The sequence below is a fragment of the Rhinolophus sinicus genome, linkage group LG10 (genome assembly GCF_036562045.2).
Source record: "Rhinolophus sinicus isolate RSC01 linkage group LG10, ASM3656204v1, whole genome shotgun sequence".
Classification (NCBI taxonomy): Eukaryota; Metazoa; Chordata; class Mammalia; order Chiroptera; family Rhinolophidae; genus Rhinolophus; species Rhinolophus sinicus.
In genome coordinates, this window is record NC_133759.1 from 20,787,344 (window position 1) to 20,813,949 (window position 26,606).

The window sequence follows — 26,606 nt, forward strand, 5'->3', positions numbered from 1 at the left end:
ATAATAACTGACAACCTCCCCAAATTAATGCCAGGCATTAAACCACAGATCCAGGAAGCTCAGAGAATACCAAATAGGATAAATGCCAGTAAACACTATACCTAGGTATATCATATTTAAACTACAGAAAATCAAAGGTAAAGAAAAAATCTTGAAAGAAGCCAGAGAAGGGAAACTACCTTACCTATAAAGGAGCAAAGATAAGAATTTCATCCAAATTCTCCTCAAAAACCATACAAGGAAGAGAATGGAATGAAATATTCACAGTACTGAGAGGAAAAAGTCACCAAACTGGAATTCTGTACCCTGTGACCTTCCAAGAAATGTTGAAAGAGAGAAAATGATATGGATCAGAAACTCAGATCTACATAAAGAAAGGAAGAGATTAGAGAATGCCTAAATGAAAGCAAATAAAAACTTTTATTTTTTTGTATTTTTAAAGCATCTAACAGAAAAGTGTGTTTAAAATAATAGCAACAATATATTCGTGTGTGTTTGTGTGTGTGTGTGTGTGTGTGTGTGTGTGTGTGTGTAAGTCAAAGGAACAATAACAATGATATAAGGGAAAGAAGGAGGAATTAGGAAAATTTTGTTATTTAAGGTACATACATTGCTTATGAAGTAGTGTGGTGTTATTTGAAAGGGAGCTTGAATAACTTGTAAACGAATATTCTAAATTCTAGGAACACCACTTTAAAAAGTTAAAAAGTATAATTGACATGCTGAGAAAGGAGCAATAATAGAATTATACAAAATATTAAATTAAAACCACAATAAGCCAATAAAGAGTGGAATTAAAAACAGAAACAAAGAACAGGGAAACAAATAGAAAACGGTAACAAATATGGTAGTTATTAATCTAGCTCTATCAATAACCACTTTAAATAACAACGGTCTAAAAACACCAATTAAAAGACAGAGAATGTCAGAGTGAATCAACAAACAGGACCAAATTATATGTTGTCTACAAAAAAAAAGACATATAGGTTAAAAGTAAAGAGAAAGAGAAAAATATACTATGTTAACACTCATCAAAAGAAAGCAGGAATAGCCATATTAATTTCAGACAGAGCAGACCAGAGAAAGGAAAGTTATCAAGGAATAAAGAGGAGCATTACATAATGATAAAGTGGTCAATACTTCAAAAAGACATAATGATCATTAATATGAAGGTGTCTAGCAGAAGAATGTCAAAATATGTGAGGCAACATTGATGGAACTTAAGGAGAAATAGATGAATTCACTATTATAACTGGAGATTTCAACACCCCTCTACCAGAAATGGACAGGTCCAGCAAGCAGAAAATCATTAAGGACACAGCTGAACTCAATATCATCAATCAACTGGATATAACTGACATCTATAGACTACTTCATTCAACAACAGCAGAATACACATTCTTCTCAAGCTCACTTGGAACATTCACCAAGACAGACTACATTCTGGGACACAAAACATACCTATGAGGCATGACAATTAAGTTCACGAACTCATCCTAGAAAAAGTGCTACATGCCTCATTGCTGAATATCACCATAGTCACCTTTGAAGCACTCCCCTTGGGAAGCAATGCACTGATACCAGTGCCTAGTCCACCCTTCAAAGCAATTTTGGAACTCTTTCTGGAATGGCCACCAGAGCTGTCGTCATATTACCTTCGATGTTTTGAATGTCATCAAAATGTCTTCCTCTCAATATATGCTTTATCTTCAGGTAAAGAAACAAGTCATTGGGGGCCAGATCAGGTGAGTAGGGAAGGTGTTCCAATATAGTTATTTGTTTACTGGCTAAAAACTCCCTCACAGACAGTGTCATGTGAGCAGGTGCATTGTCATGATGCAAAAGCAATGAATTGTTGGCAAAAAGTTCATGTCGTCTAACTTTTTCCACACAGCCTTTTCAGCACTTCCAAATAGTAAACTTGGTTAACTGTTTGTCCAGTTGGTACAAATTCATAATGAATGCTCCCTCTGATATCAAAAAAGGTTAGCAACATTGTTACAACAGGTTCATGAACTTAATTGGCAGACCTCATATAAAAAAACAGATACATAAAGTAGTCTGCTCTCGGATCACAATGGAATTGAACTAAAAATCAAAAACATATATATAACTGGAAAATAACAAAATGCTTAGTGATTAAACAGCACAATTCTAAATAACACAAGTCAAAAAAGACATCTCAAAAGAAATTTAAAAATATTATGAACTGAATGAAAATGAAAATACAGCTTATAAAAATTTGTGAGATGCAGCAAAAGCAGTGCTTACAGGGGAATTTATAGCATTGAATGCATACATTATGAAAGAACAAAGATTTAAAATCAGTAATCTAAGCTTCCACCTTAGAAAACTAGAAAAAGAAGAGCAAGTTGAATCTAAAGTAAACACAAGAAAATAAATAAAAATTAGAGCAGAAACCAATGAAATTAAACACAGGAAATCAGTAGAGAAAATAAAGACAATCAAAGTTGTTTCTTTGAAACAATCAGTAAAATCAATAAGCCTCTAGATAAGCTAACTAAACAGAAAGAGACAAAACATATGTTACTAATATCAAAAATGAAAGCAAGGAAATCACTATAGATCCTGTGAACACTAAAAGAATAATAAAGGAATGCTATGAGTAACTCTATTCCCACAAAGTTGATAACCTAGATGAAATGGACTAACTCCTTGAAAGACACAATCTGCCAAAAGTCACACAAAAGAAATAGACAACCTGAAGAGGCCAATACCTATTTTAAAAATTACGAATAGAGAGCATCATGCCCAGATGGGTTCAGTGGGAAATTCTACCAAACATTTAAGGAAAAAAATTATACCAATTCTCTACAAACTCTTCCAGAAATAAAAGCAGAGGGAATGCTTCCTAACTCATTCAATGAGACCAGTATTATCCTAATACCAAAACCAAATAACTACATTACAGGAAAACTATAGACCAATATCTCTCATGAATGTAGATGCAAAAATTCTCAAGAAACTATCAGCAAATCAAGTCCAATAATATATAAAAAGAATTATGCACCACAACCAAGTAGGATTTATCCCAGGTATATAACGCTGGTTCAACATTCAAAATAATTTAATATAATTCATGGCATCAACAGCCTAAAGTAGAAAAGTCACATGGTCATATCAATAAATGCAGATAAAGTACTTAATAAAATATAACACCCATTCATGATAAAAACTCTCAACAAAGTAGGACTGAGTGAAATTTCCTCAACTTGATAAGAAGAATCTACAAAAAACCCATAGTTAACATCACATGTAATGGTGAGAAACTTGAAGCTTTCCCACTAAGATCAGGAACAAGTCAAAATGTGCTCCCTCACTACTCTTTTCGATATTGTTTTGGAACTCCTAGCTCATACAATAAGACAAGAAAAAAAAAGGAAAGTTATACAGATTGGGAAGAAAAAAATAAAACTGACTTTGTTCATAGATGACATGATCATCTATGCAGAAAATCCAAAAGAAGTAAAAAAAAGAAAAAAAAAGAAAATATATATATACACACACACTCCTGAAACAAATAAGTGATTATAGCAGGATACAAGGTTAATATACAAAAGTCAATCACTTTCCTATTTACCAGCAATGAATAAGTAGAAATTGAAATTGAAAACATATTATTGTTTATTAACACCCCCCAAAATGAAATAGTTATGCATAAATCTAACAAAATATGGACAAGATCTATATGAGGAAAACTGAAAATTTCTGATGAAAAAAGAAATACATAAATGTACATACATTCCATGTTCATAGACAGGAAGCCTCAAAACTGTCAAGATGTCAGTTCTTCCCCAACTGATCATAGATTCAACACAATCACAATCCAAATCCCAGGAAGTTATTTTGTGGATATCAACAAGCTGATTCTAAAGTTTATATAGACAGGCAAAGGCCCAGAATAGTTAACGCAATGATGAAGATGACAAAGTTGGAGGACTGACTGCAAGACTTACAATAGAGCTATAATAATCAAGACAGTGAGTATTAGGAAATAAAAAATAGACCAATGAAACAGATTAGAGAGCCCAGAAATAAACTCATATAAATTTGGTCAACTGATCTTTGACAAAGAAGCAAAGACAATATAATGGAAAGAGGTATTTTCAACAAATGGGTGTTGGAACAAATAGATATCCACATGCCAAAAAACTGAATCTAGACACAGATCTTACATCTTTTGAGTTACACAAAAAGTAAGTCAAAATGGATTACACATATAAATTTAAAATGCATAACTATAAAATTCCTAGAGGGTAACATAGGAGAAAATCTAAAAGACCTGGGATATGCTAATGACTTTTTAGATACAACACCAAAGGCAAGGTCCATAAAATAAATAATTGATAAGCTGGATTCATTAAAATTAAAAACGTCTGCCTGCAAAGGACAGTGTCAAGAGAATGAGAAGATAATCCAGAGAGTGGGGAAAAATATTTGCAAAATACATATCTAATAAAGGACTGATATACAAAGAACACTTAAAACTCAACAAGAAGAAAATAAACAACTGGATTAAAAAATGGGCAATGAACAGACACTGCACCAAAGATTTACAGATGGCAACGAGCACATGAAAGGACGTTCATCATATGTCACTATGGAATTGCAAATTGAAACAATGAGATACTGCTATGTACCTAGTAGAAAGACCAAATCCAGAACACTAACAATACCAAATGCAGGTGAGGATGTGGAGCAATAGGAAATACCATTCATTGCTGGTGAGAATGCAAAATGGCACAGCCACTTTGGAAGGTAGTTTGGCAGTTTCTTATAAAACTAAAAATACTCTTACCATATGATTCAGTAGTTGTGCTCCTTGGTATTTACCCAAAGGAGTTGAAAACTGATGTCCACACAAAAACCTATACACAGATGTTTATAGTAACTTTACTCATAATTGTCAAAATTTGGAAACAGCCAAGATATCCTTCACTAGGTGAATGGATAAATAAACTGTGGTACACGCAAACAATGGAATGTTATCCAGTGCTAAAAAAGAAAAAAAAAAAAAAAAAGAAAGCTACAAAGACATGGAGGAAACTTAAATGCTTACTACTAAGTGAAAGAAGCCATCTGAAAAGGCTATACCCTGTATGAGTCCAAATATATGACATTGTAGAAAAGACAAAACTATGGAGACAGTAAAAAGATCAGTGGTTGCCAGGTGTTGGCGGAAGGGTGGGAAAGAAGGAATGAATACGTGAAACATTGGGGATTTTTACACCAGTGAGACGATTCTGTATGATACTGTAATGGTGAATACATGTCATTATACATTTGTCCAAACCCATAGAATGTACAAACACAAAGAGTGAATCGTACGGTAAACTATGGATTTTGGGGGATAATGATGTGTCAGTGTTGCTTCATAGATTGTGACAAATGTATCATTGTGGTGTGGGATGTTGCTATTGGTAGAGGTTGTATGTGGAGGGGCAGGGAGCATATGGGAACTCCATACTTTCTGCGTAATTTTGCTATGAACCTAAAACTGCTTTAAAACACAAAGTCTATTTAAAAAATAAGAATTCTGAAAAAAAAAGGTAGAGATAGGACATCCACTCTAAAACGTAGAACATGTAAGAAAATATTAATCCTACAGATAATACAAAATCCTAAAACTGAATTATAAAAAGACTGTTTAAAAATACAATTGCAATGAATGTTTTTATATAAGAAAAAGCTTTTTAGCCCCAGCAGAAGAGTCACTCATTTAGAATAATTGTTAATACAACAAAAGAGGTACACCCAAACCATGTGGACAGGACTTTGAAATTTATCATAGTATGACTGGGTCTATATTTACATATCATTTACTACAGATTTCAACAATAAAAGAATTGTATCGAACATAATAGTGTGCCAATTTCTGCAGGGTAGGAAGAATTGAGGCCAAAAAATTAGTAGTAACTATTTCTGGATTGGAAGAAATTTTGAACTGAAGAAATCCTCCAAGTTTCTGGGATGAAATAAATGGTTTGCCTCTAAGTTACTCACCTTTTGTAAAATATCTGAATAATGGCTAATTATCTCTCAAAACTATTTTGAACACAGCAAAAAGCTTAACACGTACTAGAATTCACCCTGGCAGCTAAGCAGACACAGGGATTACATTGTCTATTTTGGCGATAGTGAACAGTGAATACAAAAGTGAGTGAGACTGTTATGGCAAAGACTGAACTCCCGAAAGTCTGTTCACGCCCCTCCATTTTGGCTACCTCAGAGAAAATGAAAAGCCTTTAGGTAAAAGTCTCTCAGTAATCAGGCTGGATTACATCAGACTCTGCATGTAAAAATCAGTAGACTTTCCACGAGACAATGATCTGTCACTGCAAACCAATGATAAATAACCACTCTCCAGACTCTCTGGACAAGCCAGGATGCCAAAGGACCCATACATGAATACCTGGCATACACAACAAGGGCAAAGACATAATTCCATAACTTATTGAGAGAGTGGGTCTACAGCTAGTGTAGCCCTAACTTTAAAAAGTAAATGACTATATTACTTCAAAGTATCAATGTTTAAAATAACTAAGTATTTCAAAGTTTATTTTGGTTACACAGAGAAATGGATAGTCCCGCAAAGCCTAAAATTGTATTCGTGACAACAGAGTGAGTTCAACCTTTACTGCAGATGATGGAGATAGTATATATTCAAGCACAAGGAATAAAATTGCATTTGCGGTAATAAATGTCTCTTTTCCTGGTCTCAGAGTAAACCAGAGTAGTTTTCATGTCATTCTTTTTCCGCTCTTTTCAAACCTACTTACTTACTTTACAAATCTAAACTTAGGTAGCTAGGTTAATATTTAAACTTTTTCTCAAATAAAATGTTTTCACCTGTAAGTTTTTAAAAATATACATTAAATTTTTCCAAAAGAGAAAAAATATTACTGCTACTTTAAAATTCAGTAAGGAACAAAGGCCAGATCCTCCCACAGAGTAATCTGTTTTAGAATTTAAGGTGATAAAGTGAAAAGGGGCCTTGTGAAATACAAAATTACTATTACTACCAAGCAGAAACATTTAAAAACGTATTTCAGTTTACTGAAAAACAACATTTTTACATGATGATCATCTTTTCTAAGTTTAATATGTTATACCTACTATAACCCTTATGATGAATTCATATAAAAAGCTATCCATAAACCATAATATTTATGAATCGAGAGCTTCCTTTAAAAATGACCTGAAATATTATATTTTGTCACCTAATTAAAGAGAACGCTGAAGGTTATTGTTTATCTCTGCCTTGAATTTATTTAAAAACAAAACATTTTGAGAAATACTTTGTTCTGAAATAATAGAGCATGTCCAAGTGAAAGTTTAACCCCAGGAATATATTTTAAAGCCATGGCTTCTAATTTTAAAATACATGCTTTGAAATACACAAGAGGACCTATGTAGATAATGTGAAAGCAAAGAAGAGGACAGAAGCGCTCATTAAAACCCTGCATTTAAACAGAGTGGGTGTGTAGACACTGAAAATAGTTTCAGAGAGTACAATACATACTACTAACCCATACAAAAATTTTTCGGTGGACAAAGATATGAAGAAAAAGAGAGAGATTTTTAAATATGCAAACACGACTTGGAAAGCATGCATCTGAAAAACATCCTTATTTTGGGGGTGGCAAAAAATTTTTAAAATCTTATACCCTGTTTTGACAGGCAGCACATTTCCAGTCGTTGCTCAGGAGAACATCGATAAAGGAGGTATGCTTCTTCTAGCGCACTTTTATACCACTTCTTTTTATTCTTACATATTCCTGGCTAGAGAAACACAGAAAAATAAGAAGATTCATTTTAAATATATAATGTTGTTTTAATATCCACTTGCTTTAGCTGTTGAGCTGGAACTAAATCTAATTTAAGTATTCTACTACATATTATTTAGACTTTGGTATCTGATTATTATTATATTATTATTTTAGAATACATCAAAGTTGTCTAAATTTTGCATGCTAATAGCCAAAGGGTCATATTCTTAATTCACTAAGATAATAGTTTAATATTACTTATATCATCCTTAATTATAAAAAGTTAAGACCACTAATATAACAAAGTACTCAATATTAATACATTTGTTGAATAATGTTGATTCCCTTTTAAGTAACATAACAATGATACTGAAGTAGTAGAAATTGAAAAGTCAAGTTTCTTATTGTAAGAAAATTGATTCAATTCACATCTAGTTTTGGTGTTATGGCAGATAGTCGACATATTCATGCAAGTTCCTTAAACTTTCTGTGCCTCAATTTCTTCACCTGTAAAACGTGGATAACAGTACAAACATCAAAAGGTCTTATGAGTATTAAATGAAATAATACATAGCAGTTTTCTGGAATACGAAGCACTCAATAAATGTTATTTTGCTTGAGTACAGCACTGTCTTTAAATGTTTATTTAGTTTTTAAAAATATATATTTTGAAAAGAAAAACAGAATCAAAGAATCTTTAGATTAAAAATAACTATATCTGGACCAGAAATTTGCCAATGTCATTTTAGAACTTGCTCAAAAAAGGTTTTTATAATATTTTTAAATGTTACAATTTATAAATGCATACCACCATTTTCTTTCCAAAAACTTTACCATCAAAAAATAGAGGTGTTGGGCAGCCGGATGGCTCAATTGGTTAGAGCACGAGCTCTGAGCAGCAGGGTTGCCGGTTCGATTCCCGCACAGGTCAGTGAGCTGCACCCTCCACAGCTAGACTGAAGGACAACGACTTGGAGCTAAGTCCTTCGAGCATTTTTATTCTACTGTTCCCCAATAAAAATGTTTTTTAAAAAATAGTGGTGCTTATTCTATTAATCCACACTTGCCACTTGCATATAATGATCTTATCTTTATCTCAGATATAGAAGATAATTCATCCTTTACACAGAAATGTAAATCTATGTAACATCTATATTCAATTTATTCAGAGAATGAAACTATATATTTAAAGCTCTTCTCAAATTCCACCTCATTCTTGGGTCCCCAAATTAATATTAACTATATGGTTCCCATTACACTTAATATTTTCATTTAATTATTTATTACATTCTGACTTGCTTTTTAGTAATTTGCATTCACGACTGTCCCTGCCCATAAAATGAAAGGTCCTTGAAGATAGAGGCAACAAATAATATTCCATTTTTGCATCCTCTACAGTACCTATTTGCCGAATCTCTCTGCATGTTATGTAAGAATTCAGATGGTGGTTTTTAAATTGCATGTGGTCCTGGACACTGATTTATTTGGCATAAAAGCAGTAAAACAATATAAGCAAACAAACATCTAGTTTTATACACAGAATCTTTAAATTTCATTGTGATTTCATAGGAAAAAAGATGAAATGACAGACAGATACAATTCAATAAACATTAGAAAATGTATGCTAAAATAAGGATATCTAAGCTAGCATTTGCAGATTTAAGACATTTCTGCAACTCAAATACTATAATGACGTAAAACAAAAATGTATAGTGAAAAATCCCCTAAAAGCTGATACAGCACTAGACAATTGAAGTTAAGGAAATTTCTTAAGAGAAACCAATACAATATATAGCTAAAGTAAACTTCGGTGAGTTGGGGAACTGAAGAGATTTTTTTTTTTAATTAAATTTATTGGGGTGACATTGGTTAATAAAATTATATAGGTTGAAGAGCATTTTTAAAAATCTGTACCTGAGTGTCAAGAATTTATCAGTAAGTATGTGCCACCTAGTGGTAATACCATTAAACATCTTCTAAGAAACAAAAAGTTGACTCTTAACAAAGAATTTTGAATTCCAGAATTAGGCTCAGCTGTGCATTGTATTTTTTAATTAGTTTGTTTTTTAATTGAAAAAGTGATAGGTGCACATTCTAAAAGTATAGAATGTGCCTCCCTACCCATCCCTCATACTGTTTCCCCCAAAGGCACCCATTATTACCAGTTTCTTTCAGTCTTCCAGCAGTATTGCATGTATCTACAAGAATTTACATCATTTATATAAATATATCTATTTTTTAAAACTCCTATAGTTACATATACTTTGAGTTTTTCCATTTGTCTGGCATATTTCTTAATGATTCAACATATTCTAGACCCTCTATGTCAATCATTGAAGAAAACAGACAAAGCTTACATTCTAGCCAGTGAAACAGACAATCTACAATAAGCATAACAAATAAGGCTACAGCATGGTAGAAGAGGTTATATGTGTAAGTATTGTGTAATAAAGAAAATGTAAGGCAACAAAATGGTCAGGGTAAATCTCTTTGAAAAGGTGACATTTGAGCAAAGAACTGAGAAGGTCAGGGAGTTAGCCATGTAGATGTCCAAGGCAAGAGCATTCCACACAAAGAAAAATGCTATAAGGTAGGAGAATACAAGTATATTCAAGAAGCATCAGAGAAGCCAAGGTGGCTAAAGTTGAACGACGGAGAGGGAGAGCAACAGGGAATGGTGTCAGAAAATCAACAGGGACCAGATCCTGGATGTCCTTTCAGGTCATTGTAAGGACTCCGACTTTTACTGGGTGAAATGGGAACCATTGCAGAGTTCTGAGCAGAATATCATTTGATTTAATGTTTTAAAACAATCATTCTGGCTGTTTTAACGAGAGTAGACTATACAGAGGCAATTGCAGATGTAGGACAACAGGCTGTTGCAATAATCCAGGCAAGAAATGATGGTTGTGTAGACCAGGGTCGCAGCATCCTTTGTAGTGAAAAGTGTTAGGATTCTGGATATAATTTGAAGTTAGAGAAAAAAGAATTTCCTGACTAACTGAAAACTAGCTGTGAGAGAAAGAGAGGATGCCTCTACGGCTTTTGGACTGAGCAAACAGAAGGTTGGAATTTGCTGTCTACTGAGATGGGGAAGGCTGTCAAGGAAGTGAGCTTTGAGGGAAAGATCAAGAATTCAGACACACTGTCAGTAATACTGTAATAACTACGAACGGTGCCAGGTGGGTACTAGACTCATCAGGGGGACCACTTTATAAGCTACATAAATGTCTAACCACTATGTTGTACACCTGAAACTAATATAATACTGAATGTCAACTGTAAATGAAAAAAAAGAAAAAAAGAATTCAGATATGTTGAGTATGTGATGTCTATTATGACATCCAAGTGGAGATACCCAGTAGCCATTTGAGAAGGGAATTCAGGAAGAGAACTGAACTGCAGATAAAACTTAGAAATCATATCAGCACACACAGTATCTAAAGACAAGGAACTGGATAAGATAATCAAGGGACTACTTATTATGGATTTATCTGGCAAATGCCCTAGTGATGGATGTTTAAATTGTTTCTAATATTGTGTAATTTGAAACAATGCTGCAGTGAAAAATTTTTGAACACACAATGCAATATATGGATGATATATTATAGAAATGTACACTTGAAACCTATATACATTTACTAACCAATGTCACCCCATTAAATTTAATACCTATATATTTTTTAAATTGTTATTTTACCCATGTATAAGTGTATTGAAGGATATATGCCTAGGCGTTAAATTACTAGGTTTATTAGGTATATTTAGGTATATTTTAAATTTTGAAGCTATTGTGAAATCAACTCTTGAATGAAGTGGTCACAGTTTACATTGCCACAAATAATATGTTTCCTCCCACCCTAGAGAACATTTCTATTACCAATCTTTCAGACTTCTGTGAATATTTTTCAGGGAAAAATTGTTATTTCCTTTTTTATTATCATTTTCACTTCTTAAATTCAGTAATTATAAGCAATTTTTCATATTTTTCCAGGTTTACTGAGATAACAACAGATACGTAACATTGTGTAAATTTAAGGAGTACATGATATGATATACATATATATCAAATAATGATTTGATATACATATATAAATGATTACCATATTAAGGTTAGTTAACACCTTTATCAACATACATAATAAACTTTCTGTGTATGTACATGATGAGAACACTTAAGACCTACTCTCTTAGCAACTTTCAAGTATATATTATAATATTGTTAACTGTAGTTACCATGCTCTGTATTACGAGGTCTGACAATTACGTTCGCGAACTTGTTGCAATGATGTTGTTAACGTTATTTGATATCAGAGGGATTATTCATTATGAATTTGTACCAACTGGACAAATATTTAACCAAGTTTACTATTTGGAAGTGATGAAAAGGTGGCGTGTAAAAGTTAGATGACTTGAACTTTTCACCAACAATTCAAGGCTCTTGCACACAACAAGGCACCAGCTCACACAGCACTGTCTGTGAGGGAGTTTTTAGCCAGTAAACAAATAACTGCATTGGAACACCCTCCCTACTCACCTGATCAGGCCCCCAGTAACTTCTTTCTTTACCTGAAGATAAAGGAAATATTGAAAGAAAGCATTTTGATGACATTCCCAGGACATCAAGGGTAATACAATGACAGCTCTGATGGCCATTCCAGAAAAAGAGTTCCAAAATTGCTTTGAAGCAATTTTGGACTGGGTGGATTGGGTGGACTGGGTGCTGGCATTGGTGCATAGTTTCCCAAGGGGAGTACTTGGAAGGTGACCGTAGTGAGACTCAGCAATGAGGTATATAGCACTTTTTCTAGGATGAGTTCGCAAACTTAATTGTCTGACCTTGTAGATCCCAGAACTTATTCATCAATGTTTCATATTTTAAAAAGCCATTTATATTTTCTTTTCTTATATGGAATGACTGTTCAAGTCCTGAGTTAATATTTATATTGATCTTTTTCTTATTGATGTATAAGAAATTTTTAGATATTAAAAAAGTAGTCCTTTGTTATATGTATTTTAAGTATTTCCTGTTTATGGTTTATATTTTAGTATTTTTGTATTTCCTTTTTTCTCAATTTAAACCTTTCATTCTTGAGCCGGCTCAGTGGCTCAGGTGGTTGGAGCTCCCTGCTCCTAATTCCAAAGGCTGCCGGTTCGATTCCCACATGGGCCCGTGGGCTCTCAACCACAAGGTTGCCAGTTCAATTCCTGGAGTCCCGCAAGGGATGGTGGGCTCCGCCCCCTGCAGCTAGCAACCGCAACTGGACCTGGAGCTGAGCTGCACCCTCCACAACTAAGACTGAAAGGACAACAACTTGACTTGGAAAAAAGTTCTGGAAGTACACACTGTTCCCCAATAAAGTCCTGTTCCCCTTCCCCAATAAAATCTTGAAAAAAAACAAAAAACCTTTCATTCTTTTAGAACTAATTTGAATGTAAGATGTAAGGTATTTTTTTCTGAAGTAGCTAGCTATGAGTACCCATACAATTTATTAAACAACTTTTCTTTAATTATTTGAATACAACCTTAACCACTAACTGTATTTCCAAGTACTCTTGAGTCTATTTTTGAACTCTACACTGTTCTATCATTCTGTGAAATCACTGTTAATACCAAGCTGCTTTAATTAAGGGGAATTTATTATAATTTTGTATTTTATAGGTCTAACTACCTCTTCTATATTTAATTTTCCTACAAATTTTAGAATTAGTGTTTTTAATCCTTCTTAAAATTGAGATTGTATTAAATTTACAAAATTAACTTTGGAAGAATTGACATCTTTCCATATTAAATCTGTCAAACCAAGAAGAGTTTTAAATCTTTCCATTTACTTAGGTTTTATTTTCTGTATCTTAGTAGCATGGTAGGGTTTATTCATACATATCTTGCACATGCTTCTTAATCATTCTCCAGTGTATTATATATGTTATGTTGCTATTATAAATGGGAACTTTTATCCCATATTTTCACACTGGTTAACTCTGTATAGTAACATCATCCAAAGACATTTCTGTATATTCAACTTCAAACTTTTTATATTCTCATGTAAATTGGGGTATGGGGTGCCAAGCCAGTTTTGGCACCTCCTTTGTATGTCCTGCATATAGTCTTGTACCTCAGTTTGCAATGTGAAAATAATTTTTGTCCTCAGATTTTGTAGTTTTAAAGACTATGTCTTTCACTAAAACCTGAATATATCTAATAATTTTAGAACTTTGAAATTATCTTATCTCCCATCCCAAAACAAAACAAAACACAGATATGTTTTTAAACGCGCTTGTTTAAGAAGGAAATTTTCAAGGCAGCTCTTGAGCAAACTTTCAAGGAGCTAAAAGCTTATAAGTCAAAGATGAAGATCAATGACTTCAGATGAGACTATAGGAAGGGCTGGACATCTTCAAATCCCAGTCAATTCTATGACCCCAAGAAGGAGGATTATGTCGTGTGTGTGTGTGTGTGTTTTTAATATTACTTTGGCAAATTGAGTTTTCTTAATCAATTTTATTAAATTTGGAGTGGAGAGAAAAAATAACTGATTATTCTGTAAAGAGAAGGATGACATATTTGTCTGAATTTATGACTGTAACTAATATAATTCTTGCCAGATGTATTCTTGATAGATGAAAAAACATGTAAATATTTGAAGTAAGGATGAGATTTGAGACTAAACAAATGGATAGACAGGGATAGTGCCCTATGTCTGAGAAAATTCTTGGCTGTGTCCAAAACTGTAAAGTTTGTAAACTACTGTGCTATGTGATCTTGTTTCAATCAAGTGTTACTGGCTGACTGAAGGCCTTAATATCGTTGTTACACTTTCCAGTGTTTGAGGAAGAAGTTGAAGTCCCTTCTCAGTAACTTTTGACTCAATGAATAAGGTTGTTTCTATCACCACATACTAACAAGGAGTGGCAAATTCAAGGAAAAGAACACATATGTGATTGTCCACTCAGTAAGGCCAGTGGAGAGAAATCTGCAATGTGGTAGAAATTCATGTCTTCTGTTGCTTTGTATTTTAAGATTACTTATCCACATGAGAATTAATCAAGATATAGTAGCCTGGAGTTGTAGCAGCATAAATTTTACTCCTCAAACTTGAATGTATAAATAGGATCACATTACCTTATTTTTGCTAAATAAAATTGAATGAGACAGCCCTCATTCAACAAGAATGATTGAACTTAGTCATTTTGGGGGCCACCTCTTACTTTCCCTAGGTTCACATAAATTGGAAAAAAATAAATGGTACCTGAAGACTAAAGACAGATCATTCCTCTTCAATCTATAATAACTACATGAATAACATCTTTGTTCAAGTCCCTTAAAGTCAGGCAGTCTAAAGAATCCTTGCAGAGGCTGGGAACCTGGAAGGGATGGCTTCAGTTTCCCTGGGTGCACTCTCCTTGGGTGCACCACACTGCTATCCTTCTCCAAGGTGCCGCCTCTACCCGAGGCACTGACAGACCAGTCAGTCCTCTTCCAAGTCTGGCAGAAGCTCTTCTCTGCCTTGCTGCTCCTGCCTGTCCCTCTCCGAGGCACTGGCCTCTCCTTTCCCAGTTCACCCTTCCCATGCTCAGAAAACTCAGGTCAAGTAGACAGGCAAGCTCTGCTTTTGATCCCCCCACCGGGAAACTCCCGAGACATGTGAACACTAGGGGTCTTGACTACTTTTTGGAATAAAGGAGAGGGAAAAATACAATAAAACAGAATCATTATTAACCAACCCCTGGTGTTTGGTTGGCTGTAGGGAAGAATGTGCTGGCTAAGGGATTTTGAATATTAGAATAAAAGGCAGGTGGTAGTCTTTCCTCTGCACCCCTTGTCATCCTACTCCTTCACTCTACCTATTCCTCTTCCTTAATTTTTTCCCAGTGCACTCAGCAACAACTAACATACCATATCTTCGTTTATTTATTTGTTCGTTTACTATATATCTTATCCCACTAATTTAAGTCTCATGAGGGCACTTAAATTGTGTCTGTTTTGTTCACTTCTGAGCCTAGAAGAGTTGCATATAATAGGAGCTCAGTAAATATTTATTAAGTAAAGACACATACGGGCTTTTTTATTTTCAGGGTGGCATGGATAAAAGCCAGTCGGAAAATTGGTCATGAAAATGAAAGTCTGCTACATTTGAATCCTGAATTATATGATTATCCTTAAAAAGATAAAAGAAAAATTTATAAATATGATGACTATCTGCCATTATCATATAGTGGTATCACTTCAAAGATAATATAGAACTTCATTTTGGGATAGAATTCAAATCTATAAAGTACCTCATGGGCCACTGATTTATCTTATTATAGTAGTAGTATTTTTTTCTTGAAAAAGTGTCTAACTTCAAGGACTTTGAATGGTATGTAAAAAATAGTACCTAATTTTAAAATTAAAGTAATTCAATCAAATGCTTCTTCATATGGCTGATTTGGGGGATGGTAGAGCCTTACAACAGTCCTGTAGGTACAACGGTAGCATATACAATCCAAAAGTACCAATTTCAATTTTGATTATATCAATATTAAAGTTAACTGCAAAATAAGTACTTACAATTTAGAAAATTTATCTTTTAGACACTATTGCGCACATGTTAAAAATCTGGAAAACCAGAATTGTAAGTACTTAGCCTGCTTTATTGAGCTTCATAAATTCATTGAAATGACTTCAAATATTGACCATTACTTTAAGTTATTTCTTACATAATGTGCCTTTTAAAATATGGGGATATAAGCCACAGATTTCATAATCTAAAGAAATATATAATAATTTTCCTTTGGAATGCATCCCCGCTAAATGAGGATCGACACTGCCGCCTATTATAAAGTACTCTGCCTGGTGATTTACGTCAATGGCTGCTGCTTATACATTCAAACTTGCAGTGTAGCTCACTGACTAGCCATGTATTGCCCCGATGCAGCTTTCTATTTACTATCATGCCAAAACCATCGCTCTTCTCCTCTGTTGGGCAGATTGTTTTCACTTAAAGCAATTCAGTAGAAAGTTAATCACAAGGGTATCTTGTCTTCCTTAAATTGGATTTCTACAACAGCAACCAGTAATCTAAACTGTAAGAGCATTCCCGTCCCTTTGATGCAAAGCAGAAGACAGTCACATCACACCCATGTGTACCCCACACTGCCTGGCTTCCTAATATCTGCCTCCCCAATCAACTGATTGTTGATAGATTTCAACAATCAATTTTTACTCTGTTTAAGTTTCCTTAGACATAAATACGAATTTTGCTTACTCTAATTCCACAAGATTTTAAGATCAAAATAACTTTGCCCCACTCCCACACCACCAGAAAGTGAGAACCAGATAACTGAAACAAAAAAAAAGTTCTAGCTCTGTTTAGTCTGATCCTTTACATCAGTCTGAGAAATAATACTGAGAATTCAATGACTACTAGGGACAAATTAGGTAGAAAAGAAACAATAGGGAATATTTACAGTGTGATTCCACTACTTGGCATGGAATACTGGGATTTTGTGTTTGAATTCTATAGCAAAGTTACCAATACTGGTATTGAGTACTCCCTACAACGATGGGGATGGGAGAAGGAGTAGAAAGCCAAACCATTTAAGATAAAATAGCCCCAATGGACAAATCAGAAAAATCACAGGCTACTAGACAAGCTTTTTATTAACCTAGACTTTAACATATATTTACTAAGTATTTTGAATATCTAAGCTCTTTTCCTATCAAGATGGAATACACAATGCTATACTCTGTGGTTGTTGCTAGTTTTTTTAAAGAAGCCCAGTCTTACATTTTAGGCTAGTTTATTATCTGGACTCACATCCTTTAGAAATCAATTTTTATATAACAAATATATCAGTCATTTAAGGTGATGGACCTGAAATCAAATTTTGAGAGAAGGAGAGAGAAAAGTAAGAGGGCTCCACTTGTCACAGCAGGGAGAAAATCAGCCACCCTCCAAGAAAAACTATTTAAAGGGAAAAGAGAGTCTAACATCACAATTTTGTTGAAGATTTGCCTGGCTTCTTTAGCACCACAAACTCAAAAACACATTCATTTATTCCACAAATGAAACACGACAAAAATACACATTTTCATGAATATCTTCTTTGGCTAATTCCAGTAAACACAGAATATAGGTATTTATGGGGAAATAATCTGCTATACAGTGGTTTTTGAGGTTCACTAAGGAACTAAATAGATTCTCATAACACTCTCCAGTATATAGGTTCAGGAATATATATGTATTTCCAGTCTTATTGAGAAATAATTGACATACGTCACTGTAAGTTTAAGGCATAGAGTATGATAGTTTAATTTAAATGTATTGTAAAATGATTACCATAATAGGTTCAGGTAACATCTACCAACTCATATAGTAAAAAAAAGAAAAGAAAAAAAAAAGGAAAACAATTTTTTCCCTTTGGACGAGAACTTTTAGGATTAACTCTCTTAACAACTTTCCTATATATCGTATACAGCAGTGTTAACTCTAGTCATCATGATGCACATGATCCCCCTAGAATTTACTTCTCTTATAACTGAAAGTTTGTACATTTTTACCATCTTCCTCCCATTCCCCCACCAACCACCCCCCACCTCCCACCCCCGCTTCTGGTCGCCACAAGTCTAATCTTTTGTTTTTTCTATGAGTTTGGGGGTGGGGGGGGTTTAATTCCACGTATAAGTGAGATCAGGCAGTATTTGTCTTTCTCTGTCTGACTTCACTTAGCATAATGCCTTAAAGTAAATCCATGTTGTCACAAATGCTCATTTTTAATGGCTGAATAACAAGGAATATATAATCTTAAATATATATTGATGAGTAAATTTGGGAACCAGTAGTAGAATAAAACAAAAACATAAAGAAAAAAAAACCTTGGCATCCAGATACCAATGTTTGTATTCATAATAACCAATTACTTCTAAGGTTACAAGAGAATGAAATAAATAATAACAGTCATGAAGATGCTCTAAATATATGGCTAGGAGTCAATGCATTAAATGTGAATACAGAGCTTTCATATCTTTGTCCAACTTTGAAACGCCCTGGTTAAAGGTTAAGTTAATTAATCAAGTTGACTGAATTAGTAACAGAAGATCAATAAGAAGGAGTTTGTGATTTTTTCCGTTTACAGATGATAGCTTATTATTAATTTAGTATGCTTATGAAGATTAGAAGCAGATGGCCCAAGGTAAATTCCAATGAGGATTACATATTTGTAATCAGAAGATCCAGGCTTGAGTCCCAGTTCTGCCATAGAGTGACCTCAGGCAAGTCATTTAACCCAAGCCTCAACTTTCTTAACAAGGAATGAGGATCACATGAGATAATTATGTAAAAAGTATTTTATAAAATGTAAAGCATTTTTCAAAAGTTAGCCATCAATATCACAAATGACGAGAACATAAATATTTATCATTTGGTCTCTGCAGGCCAATAAAATGAGGTAAGAACTCTATTCACAATGGGGAGGAGTTGACTGAGTACATATTTTATTTCCATAGGAATTCTACTATGAAAGACTCCACTGTTATTTTTCAATTTACTAATTTATCAAATCAATGCTTATATACTACTAAATGTCAGATAAAGTCTTAAGCACTTTACAAACAACTTATTTTAACTTCCTAACACGGTTATGAGGTAGGCACTATTATTATCCGCATTTTACAGATGAGGAAACTGAAGCACTGAGTTTAGAACTTACCTAAGTTCATATAGCTAGTTAGTGGTAGAGCTGGAATTCATGCACAGGCTATCTAGTTCCAGAATCATGGGCTCAATTGCTATACACACATACTGCATTGATATTGCAGGTTCAGTTACGGTCCACTATGATAAAGTGAATACTGCAATGCAGCAGTCATACATTTTTTTGGTTTCCCAGTACGTACAGTTATGTTTACACTGTACTGTAGCCTATTAAGTGTGTAACATCATTATGTCTAAAAAATATACATAATTAAAAAAACAGTTTACTGCTAAAAAATGCTACCCACCATCTGAGCCTTCAGCGAATCATAATCTTTTTGCTGGTGGAGGGTCTTGCATCAATGTTCATGGCTGCTGACTGATCAGGGTAGTGGTTGCTGAAGGTCGGGGTGGCTGTAGCAATTTCTCAAAATAAGATAACAATGAAGTTTGTCGCATCCATTGACTCTTCCTTTCCTGAAAGATTTCTCTGTAGTACGTGATACTCTTTAATGATAGTATTTTACCCACAGAACTTTTTTCAAAGTTGGAGTCAGTCTTCTCTAACCCTGCCATTGCTTTATCAGCTAAGTTTATTCAATAGTCTAAATCCTTTATTGTCATTTCAACAATCTTCCCAGCATCTTTACCAGGAGTAGATTCTATCTCAAGTAACCATTTTCTTTGCTCATCCATAAGAAGCAACTACTCACCTATTAAAGTTTCATCATGAGATTGCAGCCATTCTTCAGATTCCATTTCTAATACTACTTCTCTTGCTATTTCCACCACCTCCGCAGTTACTTTCTCCACTGAAGTCTTGATCCCTCAAAGTAACCCATGAGGGTGGGAATCAACTTTTTCCAAACCCTCATTGATTTTGATATTTGGACATCTTCCCACGAATCACAAGTGTTCTTAATGGCACCCAGAATGGTGAATCCTTTCCAGAAGTTTGCAATTTTGCCCAGATTGAGCAGAGGAATCACTATCTATGGCAGCTATAGCCTTGTGAGATGTATTTCTTAAATAATAAGACTTGCAAGCTGAAATCACTCCTTGATCCATGGGCTACAGAAAGGACGTTGTGTTAACAGGCATGAAGACAACATGAATGTCCTTGTACATCTCATCAGAGCTATTGGGTGACCAGGTGCTTTGTCAGTGAGCAATCCTAGTTTGAAATGAATCATTTTCACTGAGTAGTAGGTCTCAACAGTAGGCTTAAAATATTCAGTAAACCATATTATAAACCGCTGTTCTGTCATCCAGGCTTTGTTGTTCTATTTCTAGAGCACAGGCAGAGTAGATTTAGCATAATTCTTAAGGGCTTTAGGATTTTCAGATGGTAAATGAGCACTGACTTCAACTTAAAAGTCACCAGCTGCATTAGCCCCTAACAAGAGAGTCATCCTGTCCACTGAAGCTTTGACGCCAGACGTTGACTTTTCCTGTCTAGCTATGAAAGTCCTAGATGGCATCTTCTTCCAGTATGAGGCTGTTTTGTCTCCATTGAAAATCTGTTGTTTAGTGTAGCCACCTTCAGTAATTATCTTAGCTACATCTCCTGGAAAACTCGCTGCAGCATCTACATCAGAACTTGCTACTTCACCTTACACTTCAATGTTATGGAGGTAGCTTTTCTCCTTAAACCTCATGAACCAAACTCTGCTGGCTTCAAACTTTTCTTTTGCAGCTTACTCACCTCTCTCAGCCTTCATACAATTGAAGAGAGGGTCTTGCTCTAGATTAGGCTTTGGCTTAAGGGAATGTTGTGGCTAGTTTGATCTTCTATCCAGACCACTGAAACTTTCTTCACAGCAGCAAGAAGGCAGCACTTTCTTATCATCCATATATTCACTGAAGCAGCACTTTTAATTTCCTTCAAGAACTTTTCTTTTGCATTTACAACTTGGCTAACCGGTGCTGGAGGCTTAGCTTTCAGCCTGTCTCAGCTTTCAATATGCCTTCCTCCCTAAGCTTAATCATTTCTAGCTTTTGATTTAAAGTGAGAGACCTGTGACTCTTCCTGTCACTTGAACACTTAGAGGACATTGCAGGATTATTAATTGGCCTAATTTCAATATTGTGTCCATGGGAATTGGGAGGTGTGAGGAGAAGGAGAGAGACAGTGGAATAGCTGATTGGTGGAGTAGTCAGAACACACACATTTGTGGTTCATGATACCCCAAAACAATTACAATAGTAACATCAAAGATCACTAATCACAGATCACCATAGCAATAATAATAATAATAAAAGTTTGAAATATTGAAATAATAATAATTACCAAAATGTGACACAGAGACATGAAGTGAGCAAATGCTGTTGGAAAAATGGAGTCTGGACGTTTCAATTGGTAAAAATACACAATATCTGTAAAGTGTAATAAAGCAAAATGCAATAAAATGAAGTTTGCCTGAAAAAGGTTATTTCACTATAAGGTAATTCTGTTGCACAAATTTCAAGTATGGTGTTATGAAGAGCTCGTAGCCCATATCATAAGAAATCAATTATGTTGAAAATGATAGGAAATTACCGTCTGGCATTTTCTGTATCAGGTCATATTTACATTGCTTAGGAAAAACTTTTTTCTAGAATTATTGATCAGTAGTTAAAAACTTAAATCACTACTGAATATAGGGTTGAAATGGTAATTTATATGTTATATATAGTTTATTATATTTTTAAAAAGAATCAAAAACTAAAATCATAGTTATTTATTGTGTACAGCTTATTCTAATTTCAAGTTGTAGAATCTTTATTTTGCGTAACTGAATATTTCATTAAATCTATAGTAAGAAAGCAGTTATAAATATTGCTATGTAAAATGACAGTGAAGTATTTGTAATATATTGATGAAATAAAGAGCAGGAAGCAAATGAGCACTATGTCAACAGATAATTTTTAAGGTCTGTGCTTATCTAAAGTGCTGCCATCTCCCACTGCTCTAGCCCGGCTGCTTGCTATAACTGGAGACATTAAATAGAACTGGGAGAACGGATTAAATTCCGCCATGAAAATAAGCATGTGCTCATTTGTCCTGAGCCTTTAAAAAGTCAGGATTGGCTTAAAGAATTTTAAGCAACAGTACAAATGGATATCAAGACCTGAACCTAAAAGAAAGTTAGCATACCTGGCTGCTATTTTCTACACCACATTTGCTTGTTTTTGATGGAAAAACAGTCGTGGCAAAACAACTGTTTATTACAGACAGATGCTCGGATTCTTTTCAATGATAGAATCATAAGAGCAGGTGGGAGATGTAGGAGAAGAGGACAATTAAATATGTGATACAGAATCAGTACATAATCCTGTGAGATAGCCAAAATGGTAAGGAAGTGGTAATTCCGAAATTTATTTTCAAAGTTAGTTTAATCAGAATTGTTTAGAGTTTAGGGATAATGAGTTTTGCCTGAGTCATAGACTGGTCTTGGCCCTTGGCTACAAGATACTTAAAAAAAAAAAAAATATATATATATATATATATATATATATATATATATATATATATTATGGGGGAATTAAAGGAAAGGAAATTAAAAAGAAGTTAACATGTCAATTGTAGACTTTTCAGTTATATGATTATGAGTTTTGGACTTCACCATTCCCTAATGGAAGAATGTACCAAAAAGTTACTCTATATCTATTTACTTATTTAAGAATCCCAATATAAGAGACTCATTATAAGGCAGCCTTATTCATAAGGGGTATAACTCTGAAGGCAATTTAGTGAGCCCTGTATTTTGGCTTAAAAACAATGATCTGACTTTGGTTTCTTTAACAGAAAATAAGCACTTCTACACAATTGAGAAAGCTATATATTGGGATTTCTTAGAAAAGATTATTGCTATTCCACTGAAGAGTCAATATGAGAAACCCAGTTGATACTTTATACATTTTTCATGTATTTGATGATGTGAAAGGTAGCCACTTGGTCCATCTTTTATAAACTGAGTAAAGGTGATCATCTTATTTGGATTTGGACTTTTCAGTACAAGTTCACAGCTATCTAAATTCATAAGAGATGAAGCCGGGAGATGACAGAGGTGAATTGAAGAATTTATTCGAAGGAGCAAAGTCAGCATATATAAATGTGAGTGAATCAAAAAAGCAGAATAGAGATAGGGAAAGAAACTGGCTTCATTCAGTTGCAAGAACATAAAAGATAGTATCTCCTATTCTCTTTCCCAATTCTATCAAACAAATCCAAAGTATTCTTGAGGCATTGCTTGTATTGAGGACTATTTATTCACCAAGGAGTCAGATTAAGAAGGCTCTAACCTATCTCCTGCTTTCAAAAGTTCTGTTTACCCTAAACTAGAAAAGCATGGCAACAATGGCCTTCTTCAGTCATGTACTGAACAATCAAAGGCTAAGATGATGCATTAGCTCTACTTCTCTCAACTTCTGGGAGCATAATGCTGGTTGATTAAAAAACACCAAAATCAGGTTATTTTCACATATGATCTTAGTAAAAAAAAAAAATAAAAAATTCTCCACCTTATTGTTTTTGGTACTCCCTCTTATAGACACAGGTTTCTAGGGAAAATAAATAAATAATTTATCTATATTTTTACCTGCATTTCCAGTGAATAATATCAACTTATGTTTATTAAGAGCCTACTATATGACAAGCATTATGCTAAATGCTTTACATATATTATCTCAGTTAACCCCTACAACAACTTTATGAGGCTGATACTACCGTGTTTCCCCGAAAATAAGACCAGGTCTTACATTAAGGTTTGTTCCAAAAGACGCATTAGGCCTTATGTTCAGAGGATGTCATCCTGAAAAATCATGCTAGGGTTTATTTTCCAGTTAGGTCTTATTTTCAGGGAAACATGGTTTTATAATCTCCATTTTAAGATGAGGTATGTGCGATTTGCAAAGGGTAAGTGACTTGTCTGAGGTCTAACATCTAGTAAATAACACAGCCAACCTTCGAACTCAAAGAACCTGACTCTAGAGACTGCTTTTTTAACCACTATGACAACTTCATTCTTTTCCTAATATACATTTCAACAAAAGTTTCCTTCCCAGATTATTCACAGATAGGTCACAGTTACAGAAACACATTCTAATTCTCTTAACCTTTCTCCAGGCCAAAAACTAAAGGATGTTAAGAGAACAAGCAAACAAACAAAAAGTCTTAATCTAATAATACCAAAATTATAGTAAAATTTATATCAAATATCGAATTCACATGATAAAAATGTACTGAGAGTTTGGTAGCTATACAGATTATTTGGCAGTTAGGAACACGGTGCAAGAGTACATATATATTTGCAAATGTGGTTTTCCAGAGAACTGGTACAATAGATTTGTATTCAGTTTCACTCCATTACTCTAAGATCAAATGTTGCCTGATGATCTAGTCTGTAAACTAATGTGCTAATCCTTATTACAGACCACATTCCCAGAATTTGGATCCTAATGAATATGAGAAGCAAAACACTTGCTCAAATAGATGTTAATCCCGATACATCTGTCAAATGACTACTGCAAATGTATTTTGTAAAAGTCAAGTGTGCTGCTTGGTCACTAGTCCTCTAAAGGGGAATATCAAGTGGCAAATAAAGAGCGTCTACCAGAGATTGCCATCTTTCAACATATATATTAGAATTAAAAGGTGAACGTCTTCCTCATTTTTTATAGGTGCAAATGTGGGGAAAAAAAATTCAACAATAGATTAGACCCCTGCTGATGCACAGGTATAGAAAGAGAAGAGTATTTGGACTCTGGAATTAGACATCTTCATCTAATCACTGCCCCAGCACTTAGCAGCTGATTGACCTTGGGCTAGATACATAGCCTGATCTGTTTCTTCCATATGTCAAATAGTGATGCCTTTTTTCAAGGGGTTGCTGTGCAACTTTAAATATTATATGAAAAGGATCTACCCAATCCTTGGTCTATGGCAGGGACTCAATATATGATTGCTATTTGTGGGCTAGTTATTAGAAACATCATAGTGCATGTTGAAATAAGAGCCCTTTGTTGGAGGGTATCTACTAGACCAAATTTATATTCAATGTATCAATCATCAGTTGGCAATTTCTACTCATATGTTTATCATCATGTAGAAAAGAAATCAATTTATTTGATAAATTACTATAGGATAAATTGTGTTATTTCTGTTTATAGATTGGAGAAATTAGAGTAATGTGATTTCAGTCATTTGGCCATATATTGAAGAGTACTGAAATTTCAGGAATGGTCCTTCTAGAGATACAGGTTACAAAGAACTGTGACAGCTTCCGTCTTATCATTAGTGTATCTATTAGAATAATCCCAGGGGCTTACCACAATACCTACAGCTTCTTCACACTGCATATCTGTTACTTGTCGGTGGGGTTGTGGGGGGGTTGGGAGGAAAGCCTTTGCTAAGAGTAGTCACTTAGGGATCTAGGCTGAGAGAGTAGCAAACCAGTATTTTAAACATTATCGATCACGGTGCAACAGAGAAAGAGAGAACTCTTGAGAGTGTTGTACTGGATGCAGGTGCATGCTCGAAGAGGTGGCATTCATCACTTTCACTCACAACTCACTGCCCCCACCCCACCACAAGAGTTATCAAATGTGTGAGTCTACTTTGTAACAGGAAAGCAGAAAACTGGACAATTTTTCTGAACGGTATTAATGACTATCCCAGTTAGGAACGAGAATTCTAGCAATTGCAGGGCTCAAATTTAGCAATATGGTATTGCTCCCTTTTTATCTCCCTGGAAAATAACAGGCAACTCCATACCACAATGGGTAAATACCCAAATGACATCTGGTACCCACAGAAATGGTTGCATATCTACAGGTATATCCTATATACAATAATAAGCAGTCTCCTAAAATATATAGCTAAAAAAAAAAAATCCATTCATATCATGGACCCAAAAATCATAGGAGCATCACAGTATTAGGAGTGAACTATTTACTTTTTATTGGTATTATAACGAGATAGAAAAGTGTAGGCCAAGCCATCACTGGTTGGAGTACATTATTTGTGTCCAAGAAAAACTACAATGACTCTATATAACTTATAAGATAGATGAACTTAAACAAGCTATAATATTTAAGTTCAAATTATATATCAGCTTTGTCAGCAAAATCTATAACTTATGTATAATGTTAAAAGACACGG

General features: G+C 34.3%; 1 protein-coding gene across 3 annotated transcripts in view; it reads right to left on the reverse strand.

The window, feature by feature from the left end:
* ZCWPW2 (zinc finger CW-type and PWWP domain containing 2) overlaps nt 1-26,606 on the reverse strand; it is a 123,530-nt gene that overhangs the window by 47,205 nt on the left and 49,719 nt on the right. For all 3 annotated transcript variants that reach the window (XM_074312727.1, XM_019745274.2, XM_074312726.1), the window contains exon 4: nt 7,689-7,803. In XM_074312727.1, the coding sequence (XP_074168828.1) occupies nt 7,689-7,803 (115 nt within the window). The remainder of the gene's footprint in view (nt 1-7,688; nt 7,804-26,606) is intronic.